General features: G+C 39.3%; 1 protein-coding gene across 7 annotated transcripts in view; it reads left to right on the top strand.

Moving 5' to 3' along the window:
* The window catches only part of Znf451 (zinc finger protein 451), a 70,268-nt gene that overhangs the window by 25,554 nt on the left and 29,450 nt on the right, over positions 1-15,264 (top strand). For 5 of the 7 annotated variants that reach the window (XM_026785585.1, XM_005359892.3, XM_013351047.2 and 2 more), the window contains 7 exons: positions 3,621-3,746; positions 5,609-5,720; positions 6,210-6,354; positions 7,251-7,377; positions 7,901-8,054; positions 9,043-9,190; positions 10,667-12,240. In XM_026785585.1, coding sequence (XP_026641386.1) covers positions 3,621-3,746; positions 5,609-5,720; positions 6,210-6,354; positions 7,251-7,377; positions 7,901-8,054; positions 9,043-9,190; positions 10,667-12,240 — 2,386 coding nt within the window. Of the gene's footprint in view, positions 1-2,536; positions 2,559-3,620; positions 3,747-5,608; positions 5,721-6,209; positions 6,355-7,250; positions 7,378-7,900; positions 8,055-9,042; positions 9,191-10,666; positions 12,241-15,264 lie in introns of those variants that run through there. The other 2 variants (XM_026785587.1, XM_013351051.2) reach the window with 2 other exon arrangements.

Raw genomic sequence — 15,264 nt, 5'->3', positions numbered from 1 at the left:
ATCCTTGTGCATTACATTTGATAAATCTTTTGGTGAAAACTTTGTCAAAATGATAGAATTCTCTCTTGCTCTCAGAGTTAGAATCTAAGTTTATAGTCAGAACTGGTTTCTGGTGAAATGGCTACTGATAGTGTAGTCAGTTTGTCACAGAGCTGAGACTGTTCAACATACGGGAAAAGGGTAGTGTAGTCAGTTTGTCACAGAGCTGAGACTGTTCAGCCGGATGTCATCAAAGAGTCCTCTTTCCTTCCTTCCCAAGTTATACCATTTGTATAATGCCTCTGCTTGAACCTCAGGGACATGAGGTTAACTAATATCCTGAATTTGATTGCCATTTCTGGGATACCCAGGATACTTGACATGTTTAATCTCAGATTTTTTTTTTTAAAAAAAGCATTAAGAAGTTAGCCAGATGTGGTGGCTCACACCTAAATCACAGCATTTGGCAAATGGAGTCAGAAGAACCAGGAATTTAGACTCATCTTTGACTACATAGCAAGTTTGAGGACAGCCTAGCCTATAACAGACCCTCTTAAGAGCAACAAAATGTAAAAGTCTATGAATTTTATACTGGCTAAGTGATGTGTCTGCTTTTTAACCTCTTAACTTTGTACTATCTTTGTTAATTCTGTGCAGTTCTGGCTCTGAAAGAAACTGAGAGGTCAAAAATAGAGATAAGCTGGGGTGGGGGGTGGTTCCTGCTGCAGTCCAGTTTCTCAGGAGGCCAGGGCAGGAAGATGGAAAGTCTGACTTAGACATCATAGTGAGACTGTCTCAAAATGGAGAAAGGAAAGAGGGCCTAGATGTTGCATAGGTGGTTAGAGCACTTGCAGAACATGCAAGGTCCTAGGTTTAATCCCCAGTACGAGGGGAGGTGTATTGTTGCTTACTACCTACTTATGTGCAAATAGAGACTCCTCATCAGAATATTCCCTACAGGTTTCCTATATTACCCCAACCACAAAACCTTATTATTTGCTGTCCATATGGAATCGTTAGTTGTACTTTGTATCATATACAGAACTTAGTCTAAGGTGACGTTGGTGAGTACTTCAAGATATGTGGTCCTGGAGATGCTATAGCTGCTAATATTCCAATAAAACTTAAAACCTATCCTTCTTATGTGGATTCAGAGTTAGTTTAATGTGACCTTGGTAAGTTACACATCTGAAACCTGATCTTAGAAAAGATCTAAGAATATAAATGATAATTCAATCTAAAGCCAATGGCAAATCTAGCCTGAGTATATGGAAAGTTCTAGAATTTTATTCCTTGACTTCATATTAAATCACAACGTTTTGGCATTAGTGAATGGTAAACATTTCTAGTCCTAAGAATTGTGAACCCTTAATCTTAGTTTTATAAGAAATATTTAAGAACTTTCATCTGTCCTGAATTTTTTTTTCTTTGAAGTTGGCCTCATATGTTACCTACTTTTCTCATTGCTATAATGAAGTAGTTGACAAAAGCATAGGAAAGGGTTGTTTGGCTCACAGTTTGAGCGCTCAGTCCATTGGGACAGCAAGGATCCAGTGACAGGAAATTGAACAACTGTCCGCACCCTCTGATAGGACTAGGGGTGAGTAGACAGTACTGGGGCCGCCCTTGGCGACATTCTCAGGACGTGTTTCCATGGTGGCTCGACAGCGGAGGTTGCTAACAAGGTGATGGAAATTTCTCTCTGGAGTTCTAATTGAAAGTCTCTAGGCTGTTTGAGTCCTTGGATTGCCTGCTGCATTGCTGTCAGAGCAGGGGTTGTTTTCCAATGCCAGTGAGTTCTCCTGTAGCCACTGAAGACTGTAATCTAGTATGTCTAGTAGCTGTGTCTCACTTTGTACCTTTAGCAGTGGGTTTGTCGTTCACTCACGCTGGCTTGTTCTGTGATTCTGCTGGGCAAGCGCTGTACCACTGTGCCAGGCCTTAAGCCTCAGCTATCTCTTCTGGTCCTCAGACAGAGACTGGATAAGTAATAATAATAGTAATAGTACCATGTAACTATTGAACCTACGTCCTATTATTATTAAGGAGAAAATACTTAACATATGTTTTCATTTTTAAATTGTTAACTTCAGAATTGGCAAAGTTTAAAAAGTTAGTGTATGTTAGCTTCCTTTACTATATTCCCACCGAGGTTCCAGCACTGTCTCTCAGTTTACTCTTGAGATTAGTAGTCAGGGTTCTTTTTGTTTATTTTTATGAAGAAAACAAAACCCAGTGAGTCGCAAACAAAGAAGATAAAAAAGTAAGAGGGAGAGTAATTGGGAAGAAAAAAGGGGTCAAAAGGAGTGCAGAGGGGGGAAGGACAGGATGGGAATGTGAGAAGGCAGGGCAGAGGTGACTGATCAAGTACGTTCTGTACCTGTATGAAATTGTTAAAGAACAAACAAGGAAAGGTGAGATGCAATTGGGACATCTGAAGTCAACCTCTGACCTCTTTGTTAGCAAATCTCTCTTTTTTCTCTCTCTCCCTCCCCTTTTCTTTCTTACCTCCCTCTTACTCTCTCTCTCTCCTCATCTTCTGCCTCTGGGAATTGAACTGAGGGCCTTGTACATGCTAGGTAAGCACTCTGCCACTGAGCTGAATCCTTAGCCCTAAGCAAATAATCTGTTTTTTCATTCTTTGTTTTTATTTCTGTGTGGCTCTATATTTAAAGGAAGATTTCTTATAATTTACATATATTTATTTGTGTGCATGTGTGTGTATATGTGTGAGTGTGTTCATGTTCTGGTGCGGGTGGAGGTCAGAGGACATGTGAGTCGGTTCTCTGTTCCCACCCTGTGGGTTCTGGGTGAATTTGGATGCTCAAGCTTGCCACCAAGAGCATTTACCCACTGAGCAATCCCACTGGCCCTCAATTTTTTTTTTTAAGTATTGGACAATGTATCTTTTAATTGGTGTATTTAGACTTGCCATGTAGAGTAGTTGGGTTAATACCTTATTTATTTTATTGCTTTACTATTTGTTGCCCTTCTTTTGTCTTCCTTTTTGTTTATTGCCTGTTTGTATATTTTCCCTTTTCCCCACTTGTAGTTTCGAGTTGCTTGTTTATGTGTATGTATGTGTTATGTTTTTGTTTTGTGTATCTAGATGTTTTGCCTGCATGTATGTTTGTATACCACTGGGCATTCTTGATGCCCTTGGAGGTCAGAAGAAGGCATCATCAGATCCCCTGGAATTGGAGTTACAGTTGTGAGCCACCATGTGGTGCAGGGAATCAAGTTAGGTCCTCTAGAAAGCAGCCAATGCTCTTTACCACTGGTCAATATCTCCAGTCACTTAATTCATTCAGTGTTTTATTTGAGTCCATTTTTCTCTTGTGTTAGCATATCAATTACAAAATACCACAATAAAATATGTGCTCAGGAGATAAAGTCAGATCTCCATTCCCCTCTCTCCCTCCTACACACATATACACAAACATATACACATACACACATATACACAAACACACACATAGACATACACACATCTATCTGAAAACACACACATCAGGAAGATTTTTAGAATTATAATAGAAATAAGTGGTTGTTGAATGCAATAACTGTTTGGAAGTGAATGTTTATTGTCTAAGTGTTGATTTTGTATTAAGTGGAATAAAAATTGTTTTGTTTTACTATAGGAGAATTTTAAACACAAAGACCATATAGACCATCAGAAGGATAAAGTTGCTTTAACATTGGCTCGCCTCGCCCGTCATGTTGAAGTGGAAAAACAACAAAAAGAAGAGAAGAATAGAGCATTCAGGGTATGTTTTTATTTTAATAAGGATTTATTAATTTATAGACTTATGTATAATAAAGATGTAAACATAGTTCCAAAAAGAAAAATAATAAACAGAATTTTTGAATAGTTCTAGTGAGTGATTATTCTACATAAAAACTACAGAAAATGTCTGGTAATTATTTTTGGTGTTTGTGGTGTTTTGTAATGTGTGTGTGTGTGTGTGTGTGTGTATATGCCTGTGGAGAACAGAGCTCAGCCTTGGGTGTTTCTCCTTAGGAACCATCTGCCTTGTGTTTTGAGACAAGGTTTGTCATTGGCCTGGAACTCAGGGATTAAGACAGGCTGGCTGGGCAGTGTGCCCCAGGGATTTGCCTGCCTACTTCCAAGTTCTGCAGCTATAAGCACATGCCATTATGCCTGGTTTTTATGTGGGTCCTTATGCTTGTTTGACATATTACTTGTTGAGTCCTCTCTCTAGCCCCTGATATTGTTATTACTCAAGATTTCAGTGCAGTGATTATAGAGTGAGAAATTGGTGATTTATGAAGTTGAGGATACATACTTTGTGTATTGAAAAGTCACATTGCGCTGGGCACTGGTGGCGCGCCTTTAATCCCACCTTTAATCACAGCACTCGTGAGGCAGAGGCAGGCGGATCATTTGGAGTTTGAGGCCAGCGTGGTCTATAAGAGCAAGTTCTAGGACAGGCTCCAAAGCTGAACAGTGAAACCCTGTCTCGAAAAACCAAAAAAAAAAAAAAAAAAAAGAAAGGAAGGAAGGAAGGAAAGATCACATTGATTGCTACATTAGAACTTTACTTCTCTGTGAAAGATACTTTCAAATTTTTGTATTAAAGCCAGTATTTCTGTTTACTTGACTATAGAAAATTTAAATATGTACATGTCAGTATTCTTGAGACTTCTTTATGGCTGTCCTTTCTATTTGTCTTTAGATTAAAATCCTCTTTTTTTTTTTTTTTTTTTACCTGAAGGAAGTCAGGATAAGAACTCAAACAGAGAAAGAATCTGGAAACAGGAGCTGATGCAGGGGCCATGGATAGGAAGAGCTAAATACATACACTTATTTTCAGGAGTTGTAATGTACTTGTTTGTTTGTGGGTTTTTGTAAATAAAACTTTATTGCATACTGCCATACTCGTTAACATACTGTCTATGGCTGCTCTGATGCTATGGCAACAGGAGTTAGAGTTGGTGGTGGAGACTCTGGGCTAAGCCTAAACCATTTGCTCTTCAGCCCTTTTTGAAAATGTGTGCCCTGGCACTCTTTGTAAATGGTAGCAGATACTTTGTGTTGCTGAGTGTCTGATATTGATATTATTCATTGAAAAAGTATTTGCTAAGCTCTTTTATATAGAAAACTATAAAAATTTGAAAATGTCTAAAAATTTAAAGATGAAAAGAACCCTTTATATTTCCATTACAATATTGCCTTAAAATATAGTTGGTTTTTAGCCTTTTTGAAAACCTCTTACAGATATAGTTTATATAATTTGAAATGAATGACTCATTCATTTTGTCCTTGTTTATTCAACACCATTTGCTGACTCAAAAAAATATGATCTCACAAAATGGAAAATGTTTGGTCATTATTTATTCACTTGTGTCAAATGTTTGCTGTAATTTGCCTACTTCCATATTTTTGAAGATGTAAAAATGTAGCAAATTTTATACAAATAGCTGTGGGCTCAGCAGCTTAGTGTAGTACATATGACTATTTTGACATATGTATAGTCTTTGTTATAAATTTCTAGGTGAGGAGTTTTGGGATAAAGTATACTCTTTATATCACTGATGTATCAAAGTCTTTTCACCCAAGAAACAGTAGTTCTCATAAGTCAACTGAGTTTTTTCTTATTATCTTTAGGAAAAACTTGATTTTCAGCACGCTCATGGTTTACAAGAATTGGAATTTATTCAAGGACATTCAGAAACAGAAGCAGCAAGACAGTGTGTGGACCAGTGGCTAAAAATGTCAGGTATTCATTAGAGATCACATTTCATTCAGTTCCTGAACTTCCTGGGAGCCTTAAGGTAGAAGGTGTGTGGGTTTGCCTCCATTGCTAGTGGATATAGGTGGTACTGAAATCAAGTTTTAGGGAGAAAATGATGAAAGGTCACTTGGGAGCACGAGGACCTCAATGTGAGCCCTGGAACCCCCATCAGAAATGCCAGGCCTGGCGGTGTGTGTTTGTGATCCCAGTGCTGCGGAGATAGGGGCAGGAGATTCCTGGGGCTCGCAGGCCAGCCAGCCTAGCCTACTTAGTAAGTTCAGGCAACCGAGAGACCTTGCTTCCACAAAAGTGTATAGCATACTTAAGGGACACCCAAGCTTTTCTTCTGGCCTCCATGTGTGGTGTGCACACGTGAACGTGTGTATACACACACAAAACACATTTAGTTTTTGTGATACTAATGTCACTTCACAACTATGGCCTGTTTTATAATGGCCTACTTTGACGTTGTAGGACTCAAAACAATTAATTCTGTGAAAAAAAATTCATTCCAAAGTGGAGGCAGAATGGGGAGATGTGAGAAGTCAATTTTGTGTCCTATAATGCACTGTAACAAGGAATTTGACAACGGGCACCTTTTGCTTGGACATTTGAAAAGGTAAGGAGGATACTCTAAATTCAGATGGTGAAGGTTAGTCATCTGGGGGACAAGTTGTTTTTGTTTTCTGTAGTGTTAGAGATCCTATCATGTGTAAACAGTTCTCAAAATGATTTTGTTAAATGAAGTTTGATATACCAGTATAGTTTTAGCTTAATATTTGAAACTCAAGTTCTTTTATGCTATTTTGATATGTTATTTGTAATTTATATTTAGGTTTTCTAGAAAGCTGGGTAAAACTTTAGATTGCTCTCCAGCATTATAGTGCAGTTGAAATAATTGTAGAGAAATCCAGCCTGTAACAGTAAATTTCAGGCCGGGCAGTGGTGGCGCACGCCTGTAATCCCAGCACTCGGGAGGCAGAGACAGGCGGATCTCTGTGAGTTCGAGACCAGCCTGGTCTACAAAGGGAGTTCCAGGACAGGCTCCAAAGCCACAGAGAAACCCTGTGTCGAAAAAACTAAAAACAAAAAAAAAAAAAAAAAAAAAACAGTAAATTTCAGGAGACAGCATTTACAGGTATTTGTCTCTCTTACATAATCTGACCGAGCATTCCAAAGTAATTACCCAAGACAGAATTTATAATGTGCCACCACCACCCAGCTAATAAGTAAATGCTCTGTCGTTGCCCATTTGCAGATTAACTGAGCTTCTTTTCAGTAGATCATGAGAAAGCAGAGATTTTTTTTTTCTGTAGTTTCTTTTTTAGGTAGTTAAAAGACGGGGAGTTGAGAGTTTGGGGGTTTCCAGCCATTTTTTCCTTCATAGACGTCTCAAGAAGTACAGACAACTTTGTATGTCTTTTGTGTTCCTGCACATCAGCTTCACATGCAAGGCAAAGTGGTTTATCTGCTAGAAAATGGATCTTTCTAATGTTGCTTCTCTTGATTGTGTAGGTTTGACCACTCCCCATGTGATCCAACAATTACATTACGTGGACCTCTCGCCAGTTCCTTTGCTTGTGTTGTATGTTATGAGCATTTTGTTTCTCAACAGCAGTATAGGGATCATCTTCTCTCTAAGGTAAGAAGAACATGCTCTGTGAGCAGACACTCTTTTTCTAGATAGTCATGGAATGGTATAGGATTTTTTTCATGTTGTTCTTAATCTTGCAGTCACTAATGATGCTGATAAAAACTTTAAATATTGTAAATAAAATGACTTAGGGCACAAAGTTTATTTGTTAAACTCCAGCAGTCCTAGAGATTATCATTAAACTGTTACAGGGAGTGGGGGTCCCTTGTTTGTCCCAGCTGCCCCAGCTAGCTTACACCCAAAATAATCACACAGAAACTGTATTCATTTAAACACTGTCTGGCCCAATTAGCTCTAACTTCTTATTGGCTAAATCTTATGTCTTGATTTAACCCATTTATATTAAATCTGTATGTCACCACAAGGTGTTAATTTAAAAAAAAAAATGTATTGAGTATTGATTTTAGCTGTAGCATTGGTATGATAAAATTGGAAATTTAAAGTTCCCTTTTTTATTGTGTTAGTTTACACACTGGGCTTAGTGGTGACATGGCTTTCCCTTTTATTTTAGGTAGCTGCAGCCGATGGGCATAGCAATGGCCTCCCTCCTCAGATCATCCAGTGTTTTGCATGCCCATCTTGCTTTCTTCTGTTTAGCACCAAGGATGCATGTTTGAAGCATATGTCTGCAAAGAATCATTTCCATCAGCGTTTTAAACTGGGCGGTATGTTAGAGTTTCTCTGCTAAATTTCTTTAAATGAATTATATCTTTGCAAATTTAGCATACTTTTCAGAGTAGCCCTTGATTATTATTATTATCAGTTTAAAACCATAAAAAGAAATGTTTAAGTTATTTTTTTTAAAAATGTTTATTTGGGGCTGGAGAGATGGCTCAGCGGTTAAGAGCATTGCCTGCTCTTCCAAAGGTCCTGAGTTCAATTCCCAGAAACCACATGGTGGCTCACAACCATCTGTAAGGAGGTCTGGTGCCCTCTTCTGGCCTGCAGGGATACACACAGACAGAACATTGTATACATAATAAATAAATAAATATTTAAAAAAAATGTTTATTTGTATCTATCTGTGATAGCCCCCCTTTTTATTTTTATTTTATTTTATTTTTTTAAGACAAGGTCTTCCTTTGTATCCCTGGCTGACATGGAACTTATTATGTAAGTGAGACTGTCTCAAACTCACAATTAGTTGCCTGACTCTACCTCCTGAGTGCTGGGATTAAAGGAATGTGCCACTGCTACCCAGTTATATTTTACCTATTTTGAGGGATGAGAAGAAATTGTTAAGAAAGCACATATTCAGGATAGTGTTCTTGCTATCTAGGAGGTCTGGGGATGGGATCTTCTGCATTTAAGATTTCCTTTTAGCCAATACTAAACAGGCAGAGGTAGGTGGATCTCTGTGAGTTCAAGGCCAGCCTGGTCTACAAGAGCTAGTTCTAGAACAGGCACCAAAGCTACACAGAGAAACCCTGTCTTGAAATACAAATCAAACAAACAAACAAACAAACAAAAAAGATTTCTTTTAATCTGAGGAGAAGGCACCCTTTGTATTTCAGTCTAAATAAATGGTCTACATTATTACTAACTACAAAACTGTTTCTTACTTAACAGATGTTCAGAACGGGAAAAAAGAGGAAGATTGGGTGATTCTCTGTTTAAATTACCTTGCAATTTATAGTTTATTTTGTTTTTCAGATGATAAGGTAACAGCACACCCAGTATCATTTCCATCTTTTGCAAAGAAACTTCTGATCTCTCTGTGCAAAGATGTTCCATTTCAAGTTAAATGTGTGGCCTGCCACCAGACTCTGCGTTCCCACATGGAACTCACTGCCCATTTCAGGTTTGTACAGGTCTAATCTTTGGCTCTAAGGAAATGCTAGTGAGTTCTTCAGGAGTGGAAGGGTTCAGCAACTATTTTCTATTCCATGTGTCTCTCCTTTAAAAAAAAAGGATGTCTTGTTTTCCTTGAAAGTAACCAAATCTAGCAGAATGAGAGAAGTTGGAGGTGTGAGAAGTGTGGTTGGGAACCATGGAGATGCAGGATGGTAGCCAAAAGGCAGAGAGTTCTTCATGGGAAGTTCAGCATTCTCAGGCTGTCTACCTACCACCACATGGTTCTCAATGAGTCTTGTTCTTTAGCAGAAAAGCAAACATGGATAGAGCATATTCGTGACATAAGATAATCAATTCTTAACAAACAGAGCTGGGAGTTGTGGTGCCTACCTATAATCCTAGCTTTGAGAGGCTGAGGAAGGATTACAAATTCAAGGGCAGTCTTGGTTACATGGTGAAACTATCTAAAAGGGGAACAAGTTGGGTGGTGGTGGCACACACTTTTAATCTCAGCACTTGGGAGCCAAAGGCAGGTGGATTTCTGTGAGTTTGAGGCCAGCCTGGTCTAAAGTGAGTACCAGGAGAGCCAAAGCTGTTGCACAGAGAAACCTTGCCTTGAAGAACAAAAACAAAAAACTCCCAAAAAACAAAAACAGAAAAAGGGCAGTTGGGCAGTGGCGGCCACGATGAAGCTGAAGAGATGGGATAGGGAGGGACGACAAAACAAAATAGAGGTTGGAGAGGTGTCTCAGTGAATAAGAGCATATTGTGACTACTCTTCCAGAAGGTCCAGGTTCAATTCCCAGTACCCACATGACAGCTGATAACTGTCTATTATTCCAGTTCCAGGGGGTCAGATGCCTCCACAAACATCAGGCACACAAAAAGTAAACAGACATGTAGACAAAACACCCATACATGTTAAGTAAATAAATACAGCTAAATATATTAATTAAAACCCATAAGAAAGCCAGAAAACAGCAACGAAAAAGAGTGGAATATTGTCTAGAGTTTTCAGTGTTCTTTCATATATTTTAATGACCTTGGAGAATCTAATTTGCTTCAGGGTCCTTTAGGAGTACATTCGATAGTTAATGAAGTTTTCTAAAGTTTGTTTTAATTTTTTTTTTGTTTTTGTTTTGTTTTTTGAAACAGGGTTTCTCTGTAGCTCGGGAGCCTGTCCTGGAACTAGCTCTTGTAGTCCAGGCTAGTCTTGAAACTCACTGAGATCCACCTGCCTCTGCCTCCCTCCCAAGTGCTGGGGTTAAAGGCATGTGCCACCACCATCCGGCAATATTTTTAACCCTTGTATATGGATTAGAAAGATAAAAATAGCGGTAATTTAAAAGTATTTTAAGGTGATAGAGTATCACTTAACTGCTTTATTAAAAAATATCTTTTAGCACTTATTTATATTGTTATTTTAAAATTCTTATCATATAAAGCAAAGAAAACTTACACTTTTTTTTTTAATCCAAATTAGGGTTCGTTGTCGAAATGCTGGACCTGTAGCCATAGCTGAGAAAAGCATTGCTCAGGTTGCAGAAGAATTCATAGTAAGAGGTTATTGTTCAAATTGCAACCAGGTCTTTGTGGATGAAACCAATATCCAAAGTCACAAGCATTCAGGACACAAAGTCACAGTTGTTAACTCGGTGCAAGAGTCAGTCTTACTTTATTGCCACATCAGTGCAGGGAGTAAACCGCCATGTGATTTGCATTTATTCAGTCAACCAAAATTTTCATCACTTAAACGAGTTATGTCTATTAAAGAGTCCAGCGCAGTGGACTGTGTCATTCCAAAAAAGAAGCCGAATTTAGGTGGCGAAAGCCACGGAGGAATAGTTCGTGTGCAGAGCCAGAGTTCAGCAGTTACAGCCTGGTGCTGTGAGTGCAGTCAGCGGTTTCCAAGTGAAGAGGCAGTAGAACGACATGTCTTCTCAGCAAACACCATGTGTTACAAATGTGTGGTCTGTGGAAAGGTGTGTGAAGATTCAGGGGTCATGCGTTTACACATGAGCCGGTTTCATGGAGGGGCACATTTAAATAACTTCCTATTTTGGTGTCGGACATGCAAAAAGGAGCTAATAAAGAAAGATGCTATCATGGGACACATCACTGAGTTTCATAATGGGCATAGATATTTTTATGAGATGGATGAGGTAGAAGAGGAAGCCTTGCCATCCTCCTCTACAGTGAGTCATTTGGATGCTGATAAGCCACCTTCACCCATTACTGTTGTTGATCGTTGCCTAACAAGTCCTCCAAGGGGCAGGTGGCAATGCCGAATTTGTGAAGAGATGTTTGATTCCCAGGAGTGTGTGAAACAGCACTGTATGTCCTTGTCAAGTCACCAGTTTCATAGGTACAGCTGTGCCCACTGCAGAAAGACTTTTCATAAAATAGAAACTTTGTACCGACATTGCCAAGATGAGCATGACAATGAGATCAAAATGAAGTACTTCTGTGGGCTTTGTGATCTTATTTTTAACAAGGAAGAAGCGTTTTTGAGTCACTATAAGGATCACCACAGCATAGATTATGTGTTTGTGTCAGAAAAAACTGAACCCTCAATTAAAACTGAGGATGATTTTAAAATAATAGAGACCAGTAATTTGTTAAGCTGTGGTTGTCATGAGAGTTACATCTGTAAAGTCAACAGAAAGGAAGATTACGATAGATGTCTTCAAATCATGCTAGATAAAGGTAAACTGTGGTTTCGCTGCAGTTCGTGTTCAGCGACAGCCCAGAATTTGGCTGACATTAATGCTCACGTCTATGAAGCGCACAAAAGAGACACGGGTGATGAGGAGCAGCAGTATGTGATCAAGTGTGGCACCTGCACCAAAGCCTTCCAGAACACCGAGAGTGCTCAGCAGCATTTCCACAGAAAGCATGCCACCTTCCAGAAACCTTGTGTGGCTCCTGTCGGGTCAGACAGAGGAAGCACCGGCACATTTGCTGCCAGTGCATCACATGCTGAGAAAAAACTGAAGCCTACGAACTATACAGACGTGGAGAAAGGGGCCGAGCATGACACGAGCTGCCAGAATATAGGTATGGCTTTCCAGCGTGGGCAGGTGTTGTGCACTCACACCGGATCATGCGCATGTGTGCTCATCAGCAAAAGCTGAGGGAATGCAGAAAGCACAGGTGTCAGCTGATGAGCAGCCAGTGTGACTTCCAGGGTTTTGTGTGTGTGCGGTCTTTAAGAACAGAGATCTCTTGTTTTTTTTTTTAATATTTATTTATTATGTATACAATATTCTGTCTGTGTGTATGTCTGCAGGCCAGAAGAGGGCACCAGACTTCATTACAGATGGTTGTGAGCCACCATGTGGTTGCCGGGAATTGAACTCAGGACCTTTGGAAGAGCAGGCAATGCTCACAAGCTGGACGGTGGTGGCACACGCCTTTAATCCCAGCACTCGGGAGGCAGAGGCAGGTGGATCTCTGTGAGTTCGAGGCCAGCCTGGTCTACAAAGGGAGTTCCAGGACAGGCTCCAAAGCTATAGAGAAACCCTGTCTCGAAAAAACCAAAAAAAAAAAAAAAAAAAAAAAAGAAAGAACAGAGATCTCTTTCTAAGAGTTACTCAGTTACTTAGTTTATTGAAGATTTGGGAGTAATTCTGAATCTGAAAATCTTATTTTTCTTAAAATATGAAGGTTCATTAAAAAGTAAATATTTTTTTCTGTGTGTGTGTTCAGGGTGGGTATCTTTCTGTATGTGTTGTGTTTAGCTTTGTATATGCTAAATGAGTCCTGTATCACTGAGCTTCATCACCAGCCCTAGATGTGGCCTTGTTCTTTTTCTTCTCTTTTTGTTTTGTTCTTGGTTTCTTTTCTGTAGCTTTGGAGCCTGTCCTGGAACTTGCTCTGTAGACCAGGCTGGCCTCAAACTCATAGAGATCCACCTGCCTCTGCTTCCTGAGTGCTGGGATTAAAGGTGTGCGCTGCTACCACCCTGCTGGCCTTATTTGTTTGTTTTTTAAATTTATTTAGGGTTTGTTTGTTTGTTCTAAGACAAGGTCTCACACTAGCCCAGGTTGGCCTGGAGCTTACTGTGTAGCCTAAGATGGTCTAGAAGTGGTCTAGAAGTTGTATCCATTCCTCAGCCTCTTAAGTGCTAGAATTACAGTCACTGCTATCATGCCCGGCTTGGTCTTATTCTTTATATATGAGAAACTATAACTTTGCAACAAAGCTTTGTAATAAATAATTAAAATAGTGATTAGAAGTAGAATGAGAAAGGGGGTGGGGAGTTGAGAGATTAATTTCTTCCTTTATACTTCCTTTGACCTTTCCCTCCATATGATCAGATTAAATGAATAGAATAGTTCATTATGTTATTTAGAAGTTTAATTATTTTTGGCTAGATACAATAAACCTGTAGACTTTGACTATTAACCTGGTGAATTGTAAAAGGTAGAATACAAACAGTAAATAAATTTTGGCTGTTTCTTTGGTTCATGTTTTATTCTTAAAATTGTTTATTTATAAACATATATATTTATATATAGCATTTTAATACTATTTCAAGTAATAAATAGTTTTTAACATCTGTCACAGTCTGCCCACCTGGTGTAAGACCTCTGTAGTAAGGAAAGGAGGGACCTTGCAAATCCCTCTGCCATGGGCCTGTATATCTAGAATCTCCTGGTTTCAGCTGAGGAACAAAGTAGCCCCTTGGTTCTTGTCCCTGCTAAAGGACCTGCTGGACTTCAATATATTTATCTAGGGTAGAGCATTTTGCTTCATCTTCCCCGGGGATACATATCCACTCCTGGGCCAAGAGAGTCTTACCTCTTAATTGGATGGGGGCATGTGTGAGGCCTAGCAGCTGAGGGTGGCAAGCTGGAATTCTGGTTGGGCTTCATTTTCCACCATTGATCTATTTTTTGACATGGTCTCACACTGTTGCTTGGACTGTTGGGCTCGAGTGACTCCTTATCTTGGCCTCCACACAAGCTCGGACCATAGGTGTGAGCCACCACACCTGGCTATAAACCATGGACCTTTTATATTATAGGTTTGCTTGGTAGTGCATATAGCTCTCGATGCTACCTTTAGTTGTGGGTTTTCACTGAGAAAACAGCTGGGCAGTGGTGGTGCACACCTTTAATCCTAGCATTTAGGAGGCAGAGGCAGGCCTGTGAATTTGAGGCCAGCCTGGTCCACAGAGTGAGTTCTAGCACAGGCTCCAAAAGCTACACAGAGAAACCCTTCTTAAAAAACCAAAAGGAAAAAAAGAAAGAGTAATTGCACTAGAGAAAGCATTAAATCTTTAATCGTCTAATCAGTTTTAGTTCTAAGAAAGTGAGAGAGCAGCCACAGCATTTTATGTTTGCTTGTGCTTTCCTTTGGTTTTCTCACTGCACTGGGGAATGTGTACTTGTCTGTGTTGGACTGTAGTATCTAAACCTGAGGTTTCTGAGGGCCAGAAGATAGAGCATAGCTCAGAAGTGATACATTGAAGAGGCCTCTGTGAGGCCTACTAGAAACAAACTCACTTCAAAATATTCCAGGGTTTGCATGAATACTACAGGACCCTTCAAGGCCTTGTCAAGGTAGAAAAGCTTGGAAGGGGAGGTAGGCTAGGAAGTGGAGAACGGGAGATGGAAGAAGAGCCCGAGAGAACCAAGAAGTAGGTAGTAACTTCCTACCGGCACCTTCTCATGCCTGTGGGGTCAGGTTTTGAAGCTGTGCTTCTGTGAGTGGTTAATCCTCAAACCAGGGGGCTACTAATAAATTAAGAAAAGCAAATTCTTGTGCCAAGAGTGTTCTTGGTAAATAACCTTAAAAACCATGTTTGTAGGGTTTAATGTGTCACCCTGGCTGCCTTCAAACTTAAGTTTCTTTGAGCCTTTCTAAATAGAACATTGGGATATAATTTAATTTAATGTTACTATATATTGTATTATTGTACTAGATTATTTTTGTGTGTTTCTGTTTTGACATAAGTTTATGAGTCTTTTCATGCACACTGAATATTTATGGATAGGGAAATTTTATTTATTTAGTTTTAAAATTTGGACTTCTATTTGGCCTAGTACAGTGATTTTTTTTTTTTTTTTTTTTTTT

Source organism: Microtus ochrogaster, linkage group LG2 (genome assembly GCF_000317375.1).
Source record: "Microtus ochrogaster isolate Prairie Vole_2 linkage group LG2, MicOch1.0, whole genome shotgun sequence".
In the NCBI taxonomy this organism is placed as follows: Eukaryota; Metazoa; Chordata; class Mammalia; order Rodentia; family Cricetidae; genus Microtus; species Microtus ochrogaster.
Note: the sequence above shows the minus strand (reverse complement) of the source record. Positions and strands in the feature narration are given on the sequence as shown.